Raw genomic sequence first — 19,741 nt, 5'->3', positions numbered from 1 at the left:
GTGTGTGCAACTGGCATTTTAGCACGAGATGTGTGTAACTGGCGTTATGGAGTTAGATGTAGTTTTGTAGGTCTTCACTTCTCTTTCCCAAGCCTATAAGTTCCATTAGTCCAGGAATCTGCAAGCTCGGTGCTCATGCAATCGAAATGGCTTTAGCACTGCACCTATTCAACAAACATTTGTTGAGCAGATACTGTGTGGCAGTCTCCCATTAAGTTCTAAGGATGTTCAGTTTTATATCTTTACTCAGATAAAGGAGACCACTTCTTTCTGGTTTGTCTTTACCAGTTTGGCAGGAGAGGTTGTTTTCAACATCTGGACATTTTAATTGATTTTCTTTGAGCACCAAACGTGGGATCAAAGGACTGGAGTTAAACCCAGGTTTCTCACGGTGGGCCTGGAGCATGCCCCTGCTCCCCTCTCAGCCCTCACTGTCCCCTTTGTCCGTTGCTCTTCAGCCACCCAGGCCTTCTTCCTGTCCTTCACATGTCCTTGGCTTGTCCCAGTCTCAAGATCTTTGCTCTGGCTGTTCCCTTTGCCTAGAAGATTTTTACCAGATTCTTATATGTCTGCCTCCTTCTCTTCACTGAGTCTTAATGTAAATGTGGTTTGGGCAGCCCTCTGTGACCGTCCCAGCTGCATCAGCGCCCCACAGCTCTGTTTTATTGTCTCCAGTGTTCTTATCCTTATCTGAAACCCTCATATCACTGTTCACTCGTTTATTCTCTCTCTCTCCATTAGCATATTAGCCCCATGCCGGCAAGGACGGTCTGTTTTGTTCACTGTGGCATTGCCAGCACATTCTAGCTGTTCAATAAATATTTGTTGAAATGAATGAATGTTTCTTGGAATTGATGTGCTTGTCTGTAAACTTGAAAAGCTAATAACAGCCAGCTGCAGGGTTGATGTGGGGACTAAGCTCTTGTGTACCTAACCCAGCACATTGCAGGCTCTCAGAAAAGATTACTAGAGAAAGTACAATATTCACAGTTGATTCTCCCAGCTGGGAAGTGGGAATGAGCCCTATTCCTGCCTTACCAACCTCTCCAGACTGCTGTGAGGGTCAGTGAGATAATACAGGCTAAGGAGGTTGATGGGATATACATGGAGTACACAGGTTCATTCCCATGTTTGGGGCATGGTAACCTGCCCAGCATGTCTCTGCAGATTGTGAATTCACGGCTGAGATGAACCTGCTGAGACCTGCATTGCGTCAGCCTTTTGCCTGTTGTAGCCTTTGAGGCTCTAAGTTTGGGGTCAGAAGTAACCCCCCCAGGTTTGTTCCCCTAAGTCAAAACTGCATGTCATGTGGTGGCCACCATCCAATTGGGCTAGTTTGGCTTACCCCCTCCTCCCCATACCTGGCTACCATGTGGACTTACACGGGTGAGCTCTGGGATCCAATTGAAGTCATTGCTTCCTCCACCTGCCAGTTCTATAGATATAGCCTCTCTGAGCTTCCATTTGTCCTCTGAAAATGACACGGTAACAGTACCTACCTTTTAGGGTTGTTGAGAGTATCAGATGAGATGATACCTGTGAAGCACTTAGCACATTGCTTGGCACACAGTAGGTGCCTAATAAATGACAGCTATTTGTACAATACAAAACTTTATCCACAGCTTTGAAAGTCTACATGGATTATTTTCTACATTCATTAGGAAAGGCTCAGTAGAGAGGCCTTGGTGGACAGTCCAGGGTGGACTTTGTAAACTTTCTTAGTGTGTTTTCTTCATCTGATTGTTCTTTTGACATTTCTGAGCATCTAGTGGGTGCTGAGCACCTTACCAGTTGCCAGGAAGATGTGAAAGACATTACTCCTCCCTGAAGAAGCACACATTCTGGTAGGGGAAGCTGAAAGAAAAATAGTTTTGAATACAAGGAACCAGATATTGTGCAGGATGCTTACATGGAGCTAAGATGCAGAAGCCTGGTTGCCTGGGCCTTGGAGAAGGCTTCATGGGGCTGGGTTTTGAAGGATGTATAGAAGCTCATGTGATTGACCACAGAGTGACTGAATGGCATACAAGATGCAGGAAACAGCATAGGCAAAAGCAGAGAAAGCTTTTTTTATTGATGTCTGTAGATTTTACCTGTGATGTTACTACACCTGAGACCTGGGGAAAGGACGTGAACTTGCCAAGGAAGTAGGCAGGAGACAGAGTATCTTTCCAGTCCCAGATCTTTCTTGAGCACCTAACATATGTCAGGTATCAGTGTAGGTTCTGGGATGCGGCACAAACAAAGCAAAGACTCGCCCTTGTGAAGCTGGAATTCCAGCGGGAGTCAGCACAAAACAAATAAATACATCAAGTATGATGTTATGGTGGGATCAATTTTCTGAAGAAAAATAAAGCAGAGGAAGGGACTAGAGTGTCAAGGGAGGGCTTCTGTGAGGAGGTGGCATTTGAGCAGACGCCCGAGAGAAGTAAGGGAATGAGCTGGGTGGATTTTGGGGGATAAGCTCTGCAGCTGGAGGAAGCAGCTGGGTTGGTCCCTGTGGGGAGAGGATGCTTTGTGCTGGCGGAATAGCAAGGTGCCCAGAGAGGCTGGAGCCCAGTGCAAAGGAGCTAGGGTACCTTTCTAAAGAGATGCCTTCAAAGGTGCGTCCATGGAGTAATATGACCAGGTCTGGGGAGAAGACAGATCCCCCAGGCTGTGGGTGGAGGCAGGAGCCGGTGGGCAGGGAGGAGGCGGCCGTGTGCTGGTTTCCAGGTACTTGAAGCTCAGGCTTCTGCCCCAGGGGAGAGGGGTGACTGGGTGGAGAGTGGTGCCCCCTGCCTGTTGGGCATAAAGGGCTCAATTCTTCATAGACCTGCCATGCATCGAGGGGGATAAGAGATCTGTCCATCATTCTACAGTTATCTACTTGCTTGAATATGTCTTCTGTGTATCTTTGTATATCCTTCGTGGGCTTTTCCTGAAAGAGGCAGATGGGAGGCCCTGAATTTGCCTGAACTCTCAAGGCTTTTAGACGACAGCCAAAGTCAGTTTAGTAATAAGCTTTGGCACTTGGATTCTATACACACTTTGTCCCCCAAATTCCCCTTCTGAAAGCATGGCTGCCCTGCTTCTGCAGAGTATGTCTATGGTAACGTTGTTTGTGTGAGTTAAAAAAACAAAACAAGGACAGGCAAAAGGTTCTTAAATAAATTATGGTACATCCCTGCAACAGCCACTAGAGGAGAATAAGGTAGAGAATGTGTTGATATGGAAAAGATCTCTGTGATACATTTAAGTTAGAAAGCGTGGTATAATATGTTGCATATTCTGTATATATAAAAATACATGTCTGTACCTTTACACCATAGAACATTTCTGGAAGGATACACAGAAACTCTTAACAATGCCTGTGACCTGGAGTGGGACTGGGGGGGTGAGGGGTCAAAAAAATAATTTTACTTTTTGCTTTATATTCCTTTGTACTGTTTGAAATAAAACAAATTTTATAAAAAAGGAATCATGGAGTTACCAAATAAGCTGTAATTTATTATAATGACCCTCCCATTTGTATGGCAAGTCCCACTTATGGCTCTGGTTTCAGTTTACAAATCATTTTCATTCTTTTTTTTTTTTTTGACAAATTTCTTTTTTGACATCATTTCAATTCATTCTTAAAACATCCCTGTGAGATGGTGTCTTAGTTTGCCGGGACTGCTGCAACAAATAGCACAGATTGCTTGGTTTCAACAATAGGAATTTATTACCTCACAGCTTTGGAGGCTAGAAGTCCACACTTGGGGTGCCCGCAGGTTATGATTTCTCCAAGATCTGCGGTGTTCTGGCTAACACTAGCCTACAACCCATAAGTCCATCTCTGCCTCTGTCGTGTGGCCATCCCGCTCCCTGTCTCTCTCCTTCCGTCTCCTCCTGTGTCCACATATCCTCTGCTTATGAGGACCCCAGCCCTACTGGTTAAATCCCACCCCAGTTCAGTGTAGACTCACCTTAACTAATAACATCTTCAAAGATCCTGTTTACAGATGGGTTCTCACCCACAGAACTGGTGGCTGGGACTTGAACTTGGCGTGTGTGATTCAATCCATAAGGTGGTGGAAGGGGAGGAGAAAACTCTCCAGTTTTAAACCATCAACTGAAGATATTCTTGGAGGAGCCAAGTGGTTGATTGCCCAGCTCATATACTTAGAACCCAGGTCTTTGGTAGAAACTACCGCCTGGCAGCCCGTATGTCTCTGGAAGCACCTGCACTGGGGAAGCTGCCTCTCCTGTGTGTCCCCCCCATCACCCCCAATGAAAAGAGGGGTCAGTAGTCAGAGACGTGTTCATTGCTAGGCTCTAGTCCCCACCAGGGATATGCTTGGATCTGCTGATATCAGCTAACGGGAACAGGGAGAAGGTCCCACTGAGGACAGTATGTATTTCTGCCACACCAGTGGCTTGTGCCAAGGGACTCGGCAGCCCTTTAGAATTCTCAGGAGGTTTACCAAAACAGACCCAATCAGCGCTTTGTTGTCCAAGCAGGGTGGTGTTGCCCTTTCTATTCTAATTGTTTAATATTTAACTTGTTGCAAAAATAGTGGATGCCATTGTAAGCAATTGACACAACAGATATCGGAGCCTGGTACACTGGTATATGATTATATACGACTTATAAATATGTTGCCTATATAACCTCACTCTCTAGAGATAACTGTTAACAATTCAGAGTCTCTCCCTGCCAGTATTTCCCAGCACATTTGACAGCAATTTTTTTTTTTTTTTGCATGGGCAGGCACCAGGAAATGAACCCGGGTCTCCAGCATGGCAGGTGAGAACTCTGCCTGCTGAGCCACTCGCTGTGGCCCGCCCAACAGTGTTCTTTTTACTTTCATTTTTGCCCTGCACTTCTGTTGAAGAATATAAGCGCCCAGCTTCCAAAGTATAGGCACTAAATTCACGTCTTTTATGGAAGTGAGTTCTCCAGTAGATACTTGATGTCCTTCTTGCAACAATCATCTGGGTTGATTGTAGAAATTTTAGAAAGTATCTTTAAGTATAAGAAGAAAAATTAACACACAGTGGGATTTTGGTTTCGAAGCTGATAAAGTAGAGAAAAGTTACCTGTCAAAGTCTGCTTTTCCCAGCTCCCTGGTATCTGTCAGACCTACCCTTGTAGCCATCCTTGATGCCATGAGCCAGGCTTTCCCTTCACGGAGCAACATAAAGCACGTCCTCGCTACCAGTGGTGGTGAAGAGATGGAGGCCCTGGGTAAGGACCCAATGCCCTAAGTGGTCAACTGAGGGGGAGCCCCTTGCCCCAGAGAAGGACCAAGGTGATATTCCTATTAATGCAAATCTTACACTTAATGTAAGACCTGAGGGTGGAGTGCTTGCCTCCACAGCTGTGGGAAATGCTATTTACAAATACCAGAGCAGCTATGTGGATACAAACACCTGGGCCTTGGGTCCAGACAGCAAGAATTTGAATATCCCGTTTCTTCTAACTGATTAGCCCTGGGCTTGTTACTTAAATCTCTCTGCAGCTCACTTGCTGTGCTTGCAAGATGGGAAGAGTAATAGCAGTATTAATCGCAGTCATTGGGGTTAGTAAGTGTTGAATAGCTGCTGTCTACTGTTATTATCCATTCTTGATCATTAGAGTAAAAATATTTGGGTATAAAATCAGCCACAAGGGATTTGTGGATGTCTTATGCTATATAATGGGAAGCAGTGACTTATATAGCCAGAAGAGTTTTACCTGAAATTCCTTTTACATCATGGTAGGTGTAGTAAGGAAGGGGAAGGAACATGGAATTACTTGTGCTCAAGGCCAAGGTAGCTTGAGCATGGGCCTCTCAGTGTGCCATTTGCAATGCCATTGAATCTGCCAACCCAGTATAAAGGACACAGTAGGTGCCATCCAATCCTCATCCCCCCAAGAAGTGTCAGAGGCAATGAGAGGTTAAAGGACTTTTGCAAAGGGCCTCTCTCAGGAGTCAAAGCTGAGCTGGGCCACAGGCCTCTCTGATCCCTGCCCATGTCTTCTGTGTTCTCTTATCCTGCTTCCTGAGTCTGGAAAGCCGGCAGCTCTCTGATTTAGCACAAGTAACACTGCCTGTGATGGTTAATTTTATGTGTCAGTTTGGCCAGGCTGCGATACCCAGTTGTCTGTCAAACGCCAGTGTAGGTGTTGCCTGGAGAGCAAACGCTGAGGTTTCCTAGAGAAAATAGCCTGTGTTAGACTGCAGCATGGAATCCTGCCTGAGTCTCCTGTCCACACGTCCTGCCTTACAGATGTCAGACTTGCCAATTCCTACATTCACGTGGGCCAACTCCTTGAAATAAATCATGTACACACACATGTAACATATTTATACATATATGTATATATGCATACATGTACGTCTATGTATTTGGGTGCATATATATGAATATTTATAAAGTTTCCTATTATTTCCTATTGATTCTGCTTCTCTGAAGAATTCTAACATACACCAACCTTCAGGGTACAGTTGACATTCAAGTGAGCTGAACTGTGGTAGGTGTAAAGCAAACAGTGTTAGCTCCTCTTTTTTTTTTTTAAGCTTTTTAAATTGTATGTCTAGCATATATACAAAGCGAAGAAAGAAAAAAAGCAATAATTTTCAAAGCACACTTCAACAAGTAGTTACAAAACGGATCCCAGAGTTTGTCATGGGCTACTGTTTTAGTTTGCTAGCTGCCGGAATGCAACACACCAGAAACGGATTGGCTTTTAATAAAAGGGGATTTATTTTGTTAGTTCTTCAGAGGAAAGGCAGCTAACTTTCCACTGAGGTTCTTTCTTACGTGGGAAGGCACAGGATGGTCTCTGCCGGCCTTCTCTCCAGGTCCCTGGGTTCCAACAACTTTCCCTAGGGTGACTTCTTTCTGCATCTCCAAAGGCCTGGGCTGAGCTGTGAGTGCTGAGATGAGGAATGCTGAGCTGCTTAGGCTGTGCTACGTTGTGGTCTCTCATTTAAGCACAAGCCAATTAAGTCAAACATCACTCATTGCAGCAGACACGCCTCCTAGCTGACTACAGATGTAAATCGGCAACAGATGAGGTTCACGTACCATTGGCAGCAACAAAACTAGGTACACTCACCTGGCCAAGTTGACAACTGAATCTAACCACCACAGCTACCATTCCACCGTCTCAGATTTTTCCTTCTCGCTTCTCCAGAACACTGGAAACTAGAAAGAATATATATATCATCATCACGGTCAACTTTTTTTGTGTGGAAAATAACATATATACAAAAAAGCATCAAATTTCAAAGTGCATTGAAACAATTAATTATAGAACAGATTTCAGAGTTTGGTATTTTGGGTTACAATTCCATAATTTTAGGTTTTTACTTCTAGCTGCTCTAAGATACTGAAGACTAAAATATCAAAATAATAATTCAGCAGTCATACTCATTTGTTAAACCCTACCTTCTCTGTATAACTCCGCCATCACCTTTTACCTTTCTCCCGCTCTTTAGGGGTATTTGGGCTATGCCCATTCTAACTTTTTCATGTTGGAAGGGGCTGTTGATAATATGGGATAGGGAATGGAACTGTCTAATGTTCTGGAGAGGCTGGCCCCTCTGCATTTCAGGACTCATCTGGTCCGAGGACCCATCTGGAGGTTGTAGGTTTCTGGAAAGTTGCCCTAGTCATGGAACCTTTGTTTTATTTTGTTTTATTGTGGTTAATATAAATATATTATCAATGTAACATATATCTATGGCATCAAATTTGCCATTTTAACCATGTTTAAGTTTACAATTCAATGACATTGGTTGCGTTTACAGTGTTGTGCTACCATCACTATAGTGCATTGCCAGAACATGCTCATTGTGAATTTGTAGAATTTTTGATAGATGGGAAAATTGGGAAGGACTTTCCTGGCAGGGGAACAGTGGGATGAATTCTGGAAGACAGGGAGATTCAGAGTGTGTTTAGAGACTGGTGGGGGATTTCTGCAGCGAGAGAAGACAGTGAAGAGTAACCCCAGACCCCTCAGGCCAGATAAGGTTCCTTATTGCCTGTCGCCCCGCAGCCCAGGTGTCCTAGCCCCAGTCACACGCATAATTACACGATTCTGGCTGTCTTCCCCAGAACAGGGTGGTGGTTCCGAGCTCTGCCTCTGAAGTCTAACAGGTGTGGCTTCAGGTTCTGTCTCTGCCTCCCTGGACATGTTTCCTCCCTAAGCCACAATTTCCCCAGCTGTAAAATAGGAATAACAATGTGGCACTCACCTCAGAGGCGGCTGTGAAGGTCTGATCAGATTCTCATGTGGCGTGCTTGGTCCGAGTAAGCACATGGAAAATGCAAGCCTTCACTGCCCTTGTTATGTGTATACCCCTAAATAGTATGCTCCCTGAGAGCAGCACGTGCCTGCTTTATCTACCACTGCAGCTCTAGTCCTCAATGGCACCCAGCAAATATGTGTTAAATGAATGAATAATACAGAGATCTGGATTTCTTGCAGAGCAGAGTTCTGTTCTTTGTCCCCAGCTCAGCTTAGGGGTCTCTGCAGTGGACTTAATAGGAGCAGGCTCCATCCATGGGGAGAGTTGGGGGCTGCACCTCTTTCTTCCCAGAGAAGTAAAAGGAGAATCCTCCCTTGGGCTGCAGCTCTGCAGGGTGGTAAAGGGCACGTTTGTTTTGGTGATGGGCCCTTTTTTTTGTTTGTTGCTTTGGGAGACATGAAAGGAGGAATGAGCAAGGCTATTTATAGACCAGTCCCTCCAAGCCAGCTTTTTTTGAGGGGGAGGGGGTAGAGGGGAGGGGTTAGGGATGGAGTCTCTACCTCCTTGGTTGCTCTTTTCTCTGAGGCAGGTTAAACAGTAACTACCAGGCAAAGAAAGATGATCTGTTTGCTGCTCCGTACTGGACATTCAAATGAGGGTTGCACAGGCCAGGGTTTTGCAAAAACACTTCTGGTGTTTTGCATCTCCCAGGCTGTCTGCTGGAGAAAGATGCCGACGCTTTTCTCCTCTGACCCATTCCTCTAGTTCAGATCACTGGTTGCTCTTGGAAGCTGGTGTGTTTGGAAGGGGAGCTCCAGGTGTGAGGCTGTTGGCTTCCTCTAGACTCAGCCCCTCTGTGTATGTAGGGAGCCAGGAGGGAAATGGTGGTGATGTCTCAGGAGCAGATTCAGCTTTATGGCCATCCCCCTTGGACTGGCAAGGACGGAGGAGAAGCTCTGTCCAGGGTTGGGTTTCATGGGCCAGCATGGTGTGTCAGCATCAGAACATTCCACAATGGGCAGGTTTAACCTCCCTGGACTTTGGTTCCCCTATCTATAGAACAGTCCTAATAATTCCTCCATAGTTGTTATGTTGTCCTGAGGTCTGAGTGAAGCAAATAGTACAGCCTGCCACACGGTGCTGGCTCCCTTCTGGTTCTTTCCTCAAAGAGTCTCTTAGAAAGGACATAGTTTGATTTTAAGCTCACCTCTTGCATTTCCCAATGCTTTTCCTCTTGTTCCTGTAGATATGGCACCTCCACATCTAGCCCAGCCTAAAACCCTCACCTGTGCTATGAATTCTTACCCTGCTGCAATGTCAAAACATTTCCACCTTTTCCCATCTTACTCTTCCATTCCCTCTTGTAACTGAAACCTCTCCTCTCCTCTTGGCTGTCCAAGTTATGCCAATCTGAAAACAAAACAAAAATAAGTAAAACTGCTCTCTGTGTCCTCTGGTCCCTTCAACTGCTACCTTCTTTCTGACTCTTCAATCAAACTTTCCAAAAGAGCCAGCTCGTGTAGGGTCTGTCCCGTTTGCCCCTCCCCACCACTGTCTGAAGTCTCCCCCACCGACTGGCTCTCCCTAGGCGCCCTACTTCTCCTGGTCCCCAAATCCAGCAGACACTGCTCCTTCTCATCAGCTGCATGGAAGTGTTTGGCAGATAAACTACCGCTCCTTCTGGTAACTCCCTCATCCTCTCCCTTTGGGGAATCCCTCTTCTATTGCCCCCTACCTTTTGCTTACCCCATCTCTGCCTCTTTCAATGGCTTATTCCTTTCCTCTACCCCTTCCGTGTTGGGGCTTGGGGACTCTGTTGCAGGCCCTCTCTCTTCCCACTCTCCATTCTCTCCAGGCAGCCTCACGCTCTCCCAGGACAGCCTGAAGGCTGAGGGCGCTGGTCTAAATCTCCTTCCTGCATTTCTTTGCTGAGCTTTGCATCCATCACACAATTACCTCTGGGCATCTCAGCTGCCTGGGTGTCCTGCAGGAACCTCCTAACCTCCTTGTCTAGAGGAATGACTCTACCTTGCCTCTGCCATCCCGTTCCAATGCCCTCCTGCCCAGCTGATGCCCCCTCCTACCCACTCCAGCCCCCACCCATCCAGGGACCCGTGTGCACGAATTGGTTATCAGCCTAGACCTCCCTCTTCCCTGTAACCCCTGCCACACCCAGGGTTTCCTTTTGCCTCTGCCGCCCTCAGTCCATCCATTTCTCTCTGGTACCATTTCCTAGTTTCGACCACACCCTCTCATGCGTTGCCTGAAGTGGGGCAAAATTCTTTTCACTGGGCTGCCAGTCCTATTCTACCCTTACCATCCATTTTTCTCACTGTAACCAAAGAGGGTTTTCTGAAATATCCATCTGCTGATGTCTTTCCCCTTCATGAGATTATTCTATTGCACCTCCACCTGAAGGTGAGACCCAGCCCCTCAGCAGGGCTCTCAGCCTGGCCCTTGCCACCCCCGCAGCCTCCCCCTCCCTCTGCCCCCCACCCCGCGCTCCTGCGGCTCTGACCTGACCCAGTGGACTCTTCTGGCCGCGCGGAGCCTTCTTCCCAGTCTCTGGGCTTTCGTCCTTGGTGGCCCTTCTGCCCCCACACGCCCCCCTGCCCTTGGCTAACTCTTCTCCTGTACCCTCAGGACGCCCCTCCCTGCCCCCCCACATCTGATACCTGGCCCCAGACCCCACCCCCCCAGGACCCCAGGGTCCTCTGCTGTGCCAGGGTGCTTTCACAGCCCCTGGGTTTCTTCTCTTTGTCATGGCACTCTTCACCCCCCATTCTGGCTGCCTGCCCCATAGAACACAATCTCTTGAAGGGTTCCCAGGTTTAACCCAGTACAGGGCACATTGGAGACACTTTAATAAACATGACTTGAATAAATAAATAAGCATATGAATGGATGCATGCTATATACTACTTTTACCTGACAAACAGAAGTATATACTGCAGCTTAATTTATAGAAAGAAAGGAGATGATTTCAGTGTTATGGGGGAATCTAAAATATAGCATTGGGGCTCTGGAGCCAGGATTCTTGGGTGCAAGTGAAACTGTCTCACTTGCCTGTGGCGTGACTTTTGGCCTTAAGCTCTCTGTGCCTCGGTTTCCCCAGCTTTAAAAGGGTGATATTAATTGTCCTGACCTCGAGGACTGTTGAGAGGGTTAAATGAATCAATGCTTACAAAGCCATAGATGGCAGATATCATTCCCCTCATTTTACAGGTGAGGAAACTGAGACTCAGAAAGGGGACACCCCCCCTCCCCCCAGGGTTCCGCAGCTGCTACATAAGAGCTGGGATTTGAGCCCAGCTCATCTTTTGTATGTGCTGAGGTCTGAAGCAGCAGAACCAGACCTTTGAGCTCTGAGATTTCAGCCTCTGGGTGGAAATATCCGGGAACATTTTATAGTATGGTCTGAAAGAGGTGCTTCGTGAAAACTGTGCTTTAGTGCCTGGCACATAGTAGGTGCACAATAAATATTAGGTGAGTAGATGAGCCCCTCCAAAGAGCCCCATCTAGTCTGCTACATTTCCCGCTCGGTAAATGGTGGTGAGAGAGCTGTTGCTAGGACCTTTTTTGGCCAGGGTGTTGGCAGCAAACTCCTCCTTATTCAGGCCTCTCTTGTGTCCGGCACTTCATGGGGGAGGGTCATTAAGAAAGTTTTTTCCCAGGAAGAGCTGTGCCTCCTCCAAGTCTCCGGAGTTGAGTGTCCCAGCCCCCCCGCACTCTCAAAGGCTGCCCTTGTGGGTTTCAAAGCAGCTCCACGGCCCCGCAAGCTGAGAACCTGGCCTCCGCGCCCCTTTTCTTTAGAAACTTAAGGTCCAGTCCTAGTTCAAGTCAGCGCTGGTGAAACCTAAGGAAAATAGTTTTAGGATGTTTTCAAATAGTGTCTGGTGGAACAAAAGAGCAATTCATCCTTTGTAGCTTTTAGTAACCTGCTCCCTATTCTGGGAGTTAGATCGTTCAATTAAGTGTGAGGGCGCCGAAGCAGGTGGCACGATGCAAAAATTTGCAGCACCCAAAATGTGAACTAGGGGGGCACCTGGGCCTGCTCGCTCCTGGCAGGTCTCCTCCTTCTTTCTTCCTCTGTCCCTATGCGGTTTCCAGTTTTCAGATTCCAAGTTGGGAAAACAGCTCCCTCAGCAAGAAGGCATGTGCGTATGCCCTTGCTAGAAGGGGGCTTTGCGTGTTTCTTTAACAGCAGATTCAGGGTGAGTCTGGAGTAGCTGGAATGGATGCACTGGGTTCTAGCTGCAGCAGGCTCCCAATTCCTTTCTTGCCCTGGGTTATCCTTGCTCACTCACCAGCTCTTGGGCACCTGGGATGCGCGGAGTGGCCGTTCATAAGGTGCGAGGCATGTGGAAGCTGCAGGGCTCTTAATCTGGAGACAGGGAAGAATTTTCTTTAAACTTTTTTATTTGGAAATAATTTCAAACTTACAGGACAGTTGCATAAATAATGCAAAACCCATACAGAGAACTCCAGCATACCCCCTACCCAGATTCCCAGATACCAAACCTTTAAAATTATGCCACATTTGCCAAGTCATACTATCTGTCCGTCCATCCATCCATCCATCCGTCCGTCCATCCATCCATCTCTCAATCCAGCTCTCGAATCATTTATCTGTCTGCCCTCGTGTCGGTCTTTCTGTCTATTCGTGTTCTAAACATTTGACTGTAGGTTGTATCCATCATGCTCCTTGAGCCCTTAGCACTTCCTTGTACATTTCCTGAGACAAGGATAGTCCCTTATAGTAATGACCTAAAGTGTAGTCATCAAGTTCAAGAAATTTAACATTGAGGAAAAGCTTGCAGTCTGTGTACCAATTTTCTCATATGGGGGACAAGGAAGAATTTTGTGAGGAAGGGTATTTCTCTGGGGAGAAAGTCCCTGCCTTCAGTGGGTGCTCAAAGGATCCACAACCCACCCCTGCAAGCTCCCTCCCAAAAGGTAGTTAGAAAAAAAAGTACTCAGGTGGAGGTCTAAATGGTAGGTCATTCTTTCATTACCAGGGTACTCTGTTCCTGCGGTGCCCAAGCCTACTATGAATAAGAAGTCCCTGGGGATCATGACAAAATGCAAATGCCTGAGACCCATCCATAAAGGTTCTGATTCAGTGGGGCTAGGTGGGGTACAGAAATGTTTGTATTTTTGGCAAGTGTCCCAAGGACCATGCTCTGGGACACAGCACTCAGACATCCTAATAGAGTCTCTTAAAGGTCTCCCTTAATGAAGTCTATAGTTTTTAAATGAATTAAAGGCAGAGAACACTAATGTACAAGAGGTAAATAAAGTAGTGGTTGCTAACAACTCATCACTGATTGGGTCTCCTTTCTCTCTCAAATCTCTTTCTGTCCAGCATATCCTAGTAGAGGGCAAGGACCATGTCATGATTCCCTTTAGCAGCCTCCATAATGAATGTAGTACCTGGCACATAGTAGGTGCTCAATAAAGATTTATTCAATTGGATGTCCCCACTTCTCCTGGCTATAGGAATGAGAGATGGGTTCCTTTTGAATGGATCCGTGGTTGCACACAGCCCAATTTTGTTGGGGGCTTGCCTGATTTCTCCAGCGGGGGGCTGGGGGTGGGGTGGAGGGAGCCTGCAGATCAGTGCTAATTAGTGTCATTCAGTAATTAATGCAGAATCAGGCCCCAAGCAGATTCCCAGGGAGACAGACACTAAGGGAGGCTTTCATGCTTGGTGGGATGGGAGCTGCTTTCTCAAAGGACATTCCCAGAGTGCCGAGGCGACTGGCATCCTTTAGTGGGGGGGTGGTTTGGCAGCCTGAATGGGGTTCGTGGAGCAAGCTTGGAGGGGATTTGTGTTGGTACCACGGTTCTGCACAATATGGAGCGTGGCGAGTTTGACTTTAAAGAAATATAAGCCACAGGCTTGGGCTTTGGGAGCCAGGCCCAGGTTGACTCTGAAGAATTGATGGGTTCTGAGAGAAGGCCTGGCTTCGCGGACCCAGGAGTTCTTCCTCTCCTGTGGCCTGGGCCCTTGGGACTCCCTGCCTCTTGGCATACTATTCAGGGCCCCCTGTGCTCTCTCCTGCTCACCTCTCCTGCTATTCCCTTCTTATCCCTGTGCCCTAGGCATGCTGTGCTCCTTCTTCTGAGCCTTGGCCCCAACTCTTCCCTTGGTCTAAAATGCTCTTTATTACCTTTTTCTGTTGGCCAAATTCTATTTACCCTCTAAAGTCCTGCTCAGATATTTCTTCTTCCAGGAAGCTTCCCCTAGTCCCTTGTAGCAGTCAGGGTAGGTTGGGTTATGCTGTAGTGACAGATGCCCACCCCAAATCTTGCTAGCTTGAGGCAGTGAAGTTTGTGTTTTGCTTACACTACATCTCTGGCATGGGTGACAGGAGGACTCACATGGCCATTCAGCAGCTCAGGCCTCTGGAGGCAGCATCTGGACATGTGTTCTTGCACCTGAGAGGTAGGAGAAGAGGATATGGAGACCCATGTCACTATAGCTCTTAAAGCTCCCGCCCGAAATAGCACACGTTCCATTGACCAGTGCAAGTCACGTGCCACACTTGGGCTCAGAAGGACACGGATGTATACCTGCTATTGGGGAGCGACACGAAAAATTTGTGAATAGAAATATGGGCTCCCAGGCAACCCCCGAGGTGGGCTTGGTGCTTTCTTTGTCTCCCCAAAGCCCTCATGCTTCCTCCCTCAGCCTTGTACTAGAAATCGTCTGCTAAATTTTTCATCTTTTTCTGTAGAAAAGCAGGGGCCTGGAACCTGCTTTTCTTAGGGCCCTGTACCCAGGCCAGGGTTGGCTCCAGAAGCCACTCAGTACATCTGGTGGGTGGAGTGAAAGAGTGAGTAGGCTCAACCTGTCTCTCTGCAGCCCTGGCCTGGCTGTCCCCCAGTCCCAGTGACTCTTGCCTCTCCCTTCCACAGGCGCCGAGTCCTGGCCATCTCCGATGGCATCGAACACATTGGGAACCTCCGCGGGGAGCTGGCCTTGTGTCTCCTGGCAGCCTGGACCATCTGCTACTTCTGTATCTGGAAGGGGACCAAGTCCACAGGAAAGGTAAGAGATGGAAATTCAAGCAATTATGGTGGACAGAGGAGGGCACAAGTTGTCCTTGTGCAAACTTCCAGCTAAGTTCAGCTCCTAAGCTGGGGGAGGTGCAAGGAGCACTGGCATGGGAGTCCATGCAGGAGTCCAGAGTTTGAATTCCAGGGGCTCAATGGCCTATTTCCTGCATATGCTTTAGGGCTATTCACTTTTCTGTTGTGAGCCTCTATTTCCTCTGGTATTTCTGTGAAATAACAAAGCTTTGCTCTGTCTGTCTTAGCAAGTTGAGTCACACCAAGTAAGGTGGGTTAAAGTGCTTTTGGATGAAAAGTGTTAAAGTACAGTGACAATTCATTTGTAATTCAGACATGGCTCCAGGAATATGTAAGGGCAACAAATGCTGGCTGCCTTCACAGACAGATCCTAATATCCCAGGGATGTATTTCTCACTCCTCTGAATTCTCTGGAGCGATAAGTCGCCCTCTTCCATCTTGGGGCCTTGTCAAGCCACCCAGACCACATGGTTGCTGCAGCAGGGGAACTGAAATGGGATGAGGCAGCCCAGCTCTTAGCTGCCTTCGCCTGGAAGATGCAGTCACAGGCCACTGGCCAGAACCTGAAACTCTGCCTTACCTAAGGCAAAGAAGGCTGGGAAGTGCTGGAGGGCCTGGGGATATTTGGTGAACACAATCATCTGTGCCAGAAGGATTAGTACAACAGCTATAAGCTTGTAGCTCCTGGTCATACCCTCCCACGCATGTGTTTTATTTGAAGAAAGAAAAAAGTTGCCAACATTTAAAAATCAGATTTCAGGTGGAAAAAATAAATCAGTTTTGGCAACCCTACAAAAGTTGAAAGGTTTGGCAATAATGGGCTTGCATACCTGCAGGGCAGTCGTGGGCTGAGCTGAACAGTAGCCACTTCCTTAGAGGGGACCCCTGGTTGGCCACAGTCCCCACCATTCCCTATTGTCTGCCTGATCCTGCGGTTGAATATCGATACCACTCGTTTCCTCATTTGTGCTACTCAGTTTTCCTTATTGAAAAGAGGAAAATGCAGCATTTCCTATACCTGGGTCATCAGATAGCATCACACATTGCCTGCCTGTTACCAGAAGGCAGCTGTTTGTAAAATCTGTTCTGAGCCTTTGGCTGGGGCAAGCTGGAGACAAAGCCTTTAAAGCAAAAGGAAATTAGCAACTCAAGACCCTTTTATAAAAGGGGTCAGCTCAGCTCCCACAGTGGTGGGTGGGATGAGGAGGAGGCTGCTCAGTGCTTAACTATGTGAGGTTGGATGGGCCTGCAGGAGGGAAATTGGGAAGGTAAAGAAGAGAGATCAGCATGTTCTGTGCTAGGTGTTCTAAAAAAGCTGAGGTGGACTGAAAACTCATCATAAAGGTGTTTGGGGGACCTCAGAAAGTAGAAAAGAGATTTTTCATGTGCCTCCAGCCAAGGTGATTTTGCTCATCTTTGCTTTCTGTAGTTTGTATTATAAAGACAAGAAGATTTTTTTCTAGTTTTCCAAATATAACATTGTTGCATTATTCTTTTTAAATAGTTTTTTCATTGTGAAATATAACATATATACAAAAAAAGCAATGAATTTCCAAATACATTGTAACAAGTAGTTATAGATCAGATTTCAGAGTTTGACATAGTTTACAGTTCCACAATTTCCTTCTAGCTGCTCTAAGATGCTGGGGACTAAAAGAAATATCAGTGTAACGATTAAGCAGTCACACTCATTCATTAAATCCTATCTGCTCTGTTATAACTCCTCCTTCTCCTTTGACCCTTCTCCCAATCTTTAGGGATATTTGGGCTCTATCATTATAACTTTTTCTTGTTGGAAAGGGGTGTTGATAGTATAGAATAATGGGATAGAATTAGTTGTTGTTCTTGGGGAGACTGACCCCTCTGGGTTTCAGGACTTATCTGCCCTAAGAACCGTCTGGAGGTTTTAGTTCTCTGGAAAGTGAACTTAGTACATGAAACGTTTGTAGAATCTCAAATGAGCCCCAAGTGTTCTTTAGGGTTGACAGGAATGATGTGGTTTGGCAAACCATGGCAATTTGAAATATCTAGCTGAAACTTACATAATCGTAGCCTCCAGAATAGTCTCTTGAGGCTATCTGAACTTTCTTAGCTACTCATACCTTATTTTGTTACCTTTCTTTTCCCGCTTTTGGTCAGGAAGACATGGTTGATCCACGATGCCAGGGCCAGGCTTGTCCCTGGGAGATATCTCCCAAGTCGTCAGGGAGACTTTCACCCCTAGATGTCATGTCCCACTCAGTGGGGAGGGCAATGATTTCACTGCCAGAGTTGGGTTTAGAAGAGAGTATCACATGTGAGCAAGAAAAGAGGTTTTCTAGAAGTAGCTCTTCAGCATAATTATAGTTATGCTTAGCTTCTCCACTGCAGAAATGTTTCATAAGCATTAAGCCTCTAGAACAATGCCTATTAACATTGTTGCATTATTACTGGACTTCTTCAGACTACATACACTTTCTCTCATTGTCTCCCTGCTTGCCTCTTCTGGTTTCAGAGGAGGACAAAAACTGGAACCATTCCAGGGTCTGGGTCTGTGTTCAGACCCCAGGTCTGTCACTCACTAACTGTGACCTTGGATACATCACTTAACTTCTCTAAGCCTCAGTTTCCTCTTTTGTAAAAACAGGGTTGCTAATGAAGCTCGCCTCATGGCGGGGGTGGTGTGTGAGGATTAAATGTATAACAGAGCATGTGACTAATAGTAAATGATCAGTCAATGAGAATTTTTAAAAATCTTGCTAAAAAGATGAAGTTCATTCAAGAAGGGCTGTCTGAGTACAGGCATGCCTCGTTTTATTGCACTTTGCTTTATTGCGCTTTGCAGATATTGCGCTTTTTACAAATTGAAGGTTTGTGGCCGCCTTGCGTTGAGCAAGTCTATCGGTGCCATTTTTCCAACAGTGTGTGTCCACTTCGTGTCTCTCTGTCACATTTTAATTAAAGTATGTACATGTTTTTTTCCTAAGCTATAATGCTAATGCACACTTGAAAGACTACAGTATAGTGTAAGCATAACTTTTATCTGCACTGGGACACCAAAAAGTTCATGTGAGTCACTTTATTGTGATATTAGCTTGGTTGCAGGGGTCTAGAACCAAACCTGCACTATCTCTGAGGTGTGCCTGTACTGGTTATATGCCTATAAAATAGCACCTGTAGCTCCCCTGATGACATATGTGAAAGGGCTTTGTGAGCCATAAAGAAGAGGAGAAAGTGTCATGAGGGCTATAATTGTTGTGACCACTGCTGCTTTCACCCACTTCTGGGAAGCTGAGGCAGAAGCTGTGGGCCTTGGCTGGTCGGTGGCTGTGCAGGGTTGTGGGGAGGCCTGCTTGGATGAGGTTTTGGTGGATGGACGTGTTTGAGTTATCCATGCCCAGGCATGGCCTCAAGTCTGGGGCACAGGACCTGGGCCACAGCCAAATTTGGCTCCATTCAAACCTCAGGGGAAGCTCAGTCCAACAGTGGAGTCATTTGCCATTTGTTGAGTGATGGAGCCTGGGCACGAGAATTCTAATTTAGAAGCCGGTTTCCAGGAAGGATAGGCAGGCCAAATTCATGGAGATATCAGATGAAACTTATGGAGATGGCAAGGGAGCTAATCCTTATCGAAGATCTTCTACTCATGTGAAGGTTTGCTGGGAACTTTCACCTACATTAGTCTTTGAATCATCACAATTCTGGGGAAGAGGGAATGCCCCTATTTTACAGATGGAGAAGCTGAGACTAAGGGAGCACATTTATACCACAGTCCAGACCTGGCTGACCCCAAAGCTACTCCCTACCTTACTTCTCCTTGGAGCCTGTAGTGTTTTGATGATGTCCTTTCACGTACCTCCCTGAGGCCACTTTTTCCTCATTGCTGGTAGTAATCATAGTTATGAATCCTAACAGTTGACAATTATTATCATTTATTGAGTGCCTCCTTTGTGCTTCAAAACTTATTTCATTCAGGCCTTAAAACGACCCCACATGACTGGGGCTGTCCTTACCTCCATTTTATAGATGAGGAAACTGAGGCTTGAAGAGATGAAGTAACTTCCTCAAGGACCCATAGGTAGAAGCAGAGGACCAGTATTAAACACAAGCCTTGGTGACCATGCACTCCGTGCTCTGAATGAATGGGCTGCCTGCCTGCCATCTGTGAAATGGGGCAATGACAACTTCCTCTTGGGGTTAAGATAAGGCAGGCCAATCATACAGTGAAGCGTATAGGGTTCTCACTGATCATTAGTTGCAGCTGGTTCTAAATGGAATTATTAGAAGGAATGAGATGAGCCATGTAAATATGTTCCCGAAGACTGGGTTTCATCAGTTATTCCACATGGCCCATGCCAGACCAGTAGTTTCCAGGATGAGATGTGGCTTTCAGGGCTACAAGAATCCTTAGAAACCATCTGGTCCACCCCTGCCCATATTCTATAATGAAGAAACTAAGGCTCAGA

The 19,741-nt window shown here is 46.5% G+C and overlaps 1 protein-coding gene across 1 annotated transcript in view; it reads left to right on the top strand.

Moving 5' to 3' along the window:
• SLC6A11 (solute carrier family 6 member 11) overlaps nucleotides 1-19,741 on the top strand; it is a 141,294-nt gene that overhangs the window by 12,241 nt on the left and 109,312 nt on the right. The window contains exon 5 of the mRNA XM_077116557.1: nucleotides 15,123-15,255. Within this exon, the coding sequence (XP_076972672.1) occupies nucleotides 15,123-15,255 (133 nt within the window). The remainder of the gene's footprint in view (nucleotides 1-15,122; nucleotides 15,256-19,741) is intronic.

The sequence above is a fragment of the Tamandua tetradactyla genome, chromosome 9 (assembly GCF_023851605.1).
Source record: "Tamandua tetradactyla isolate mTamTet1 chromosome 9, mTamTet1.pri, whole genome shotgun sequence".
NCBI lineage: Eukaryota > Metazoa > Chordata > Mammalia > Pilosa > Myrmecophagidae > Tamandua > Tamandua tetradactyla.
The sequence above is the reverse complement of the archived record's forward strand: the minus strand, read 5'-3'. Positions and strand labels throughout refer to the sequence as shown.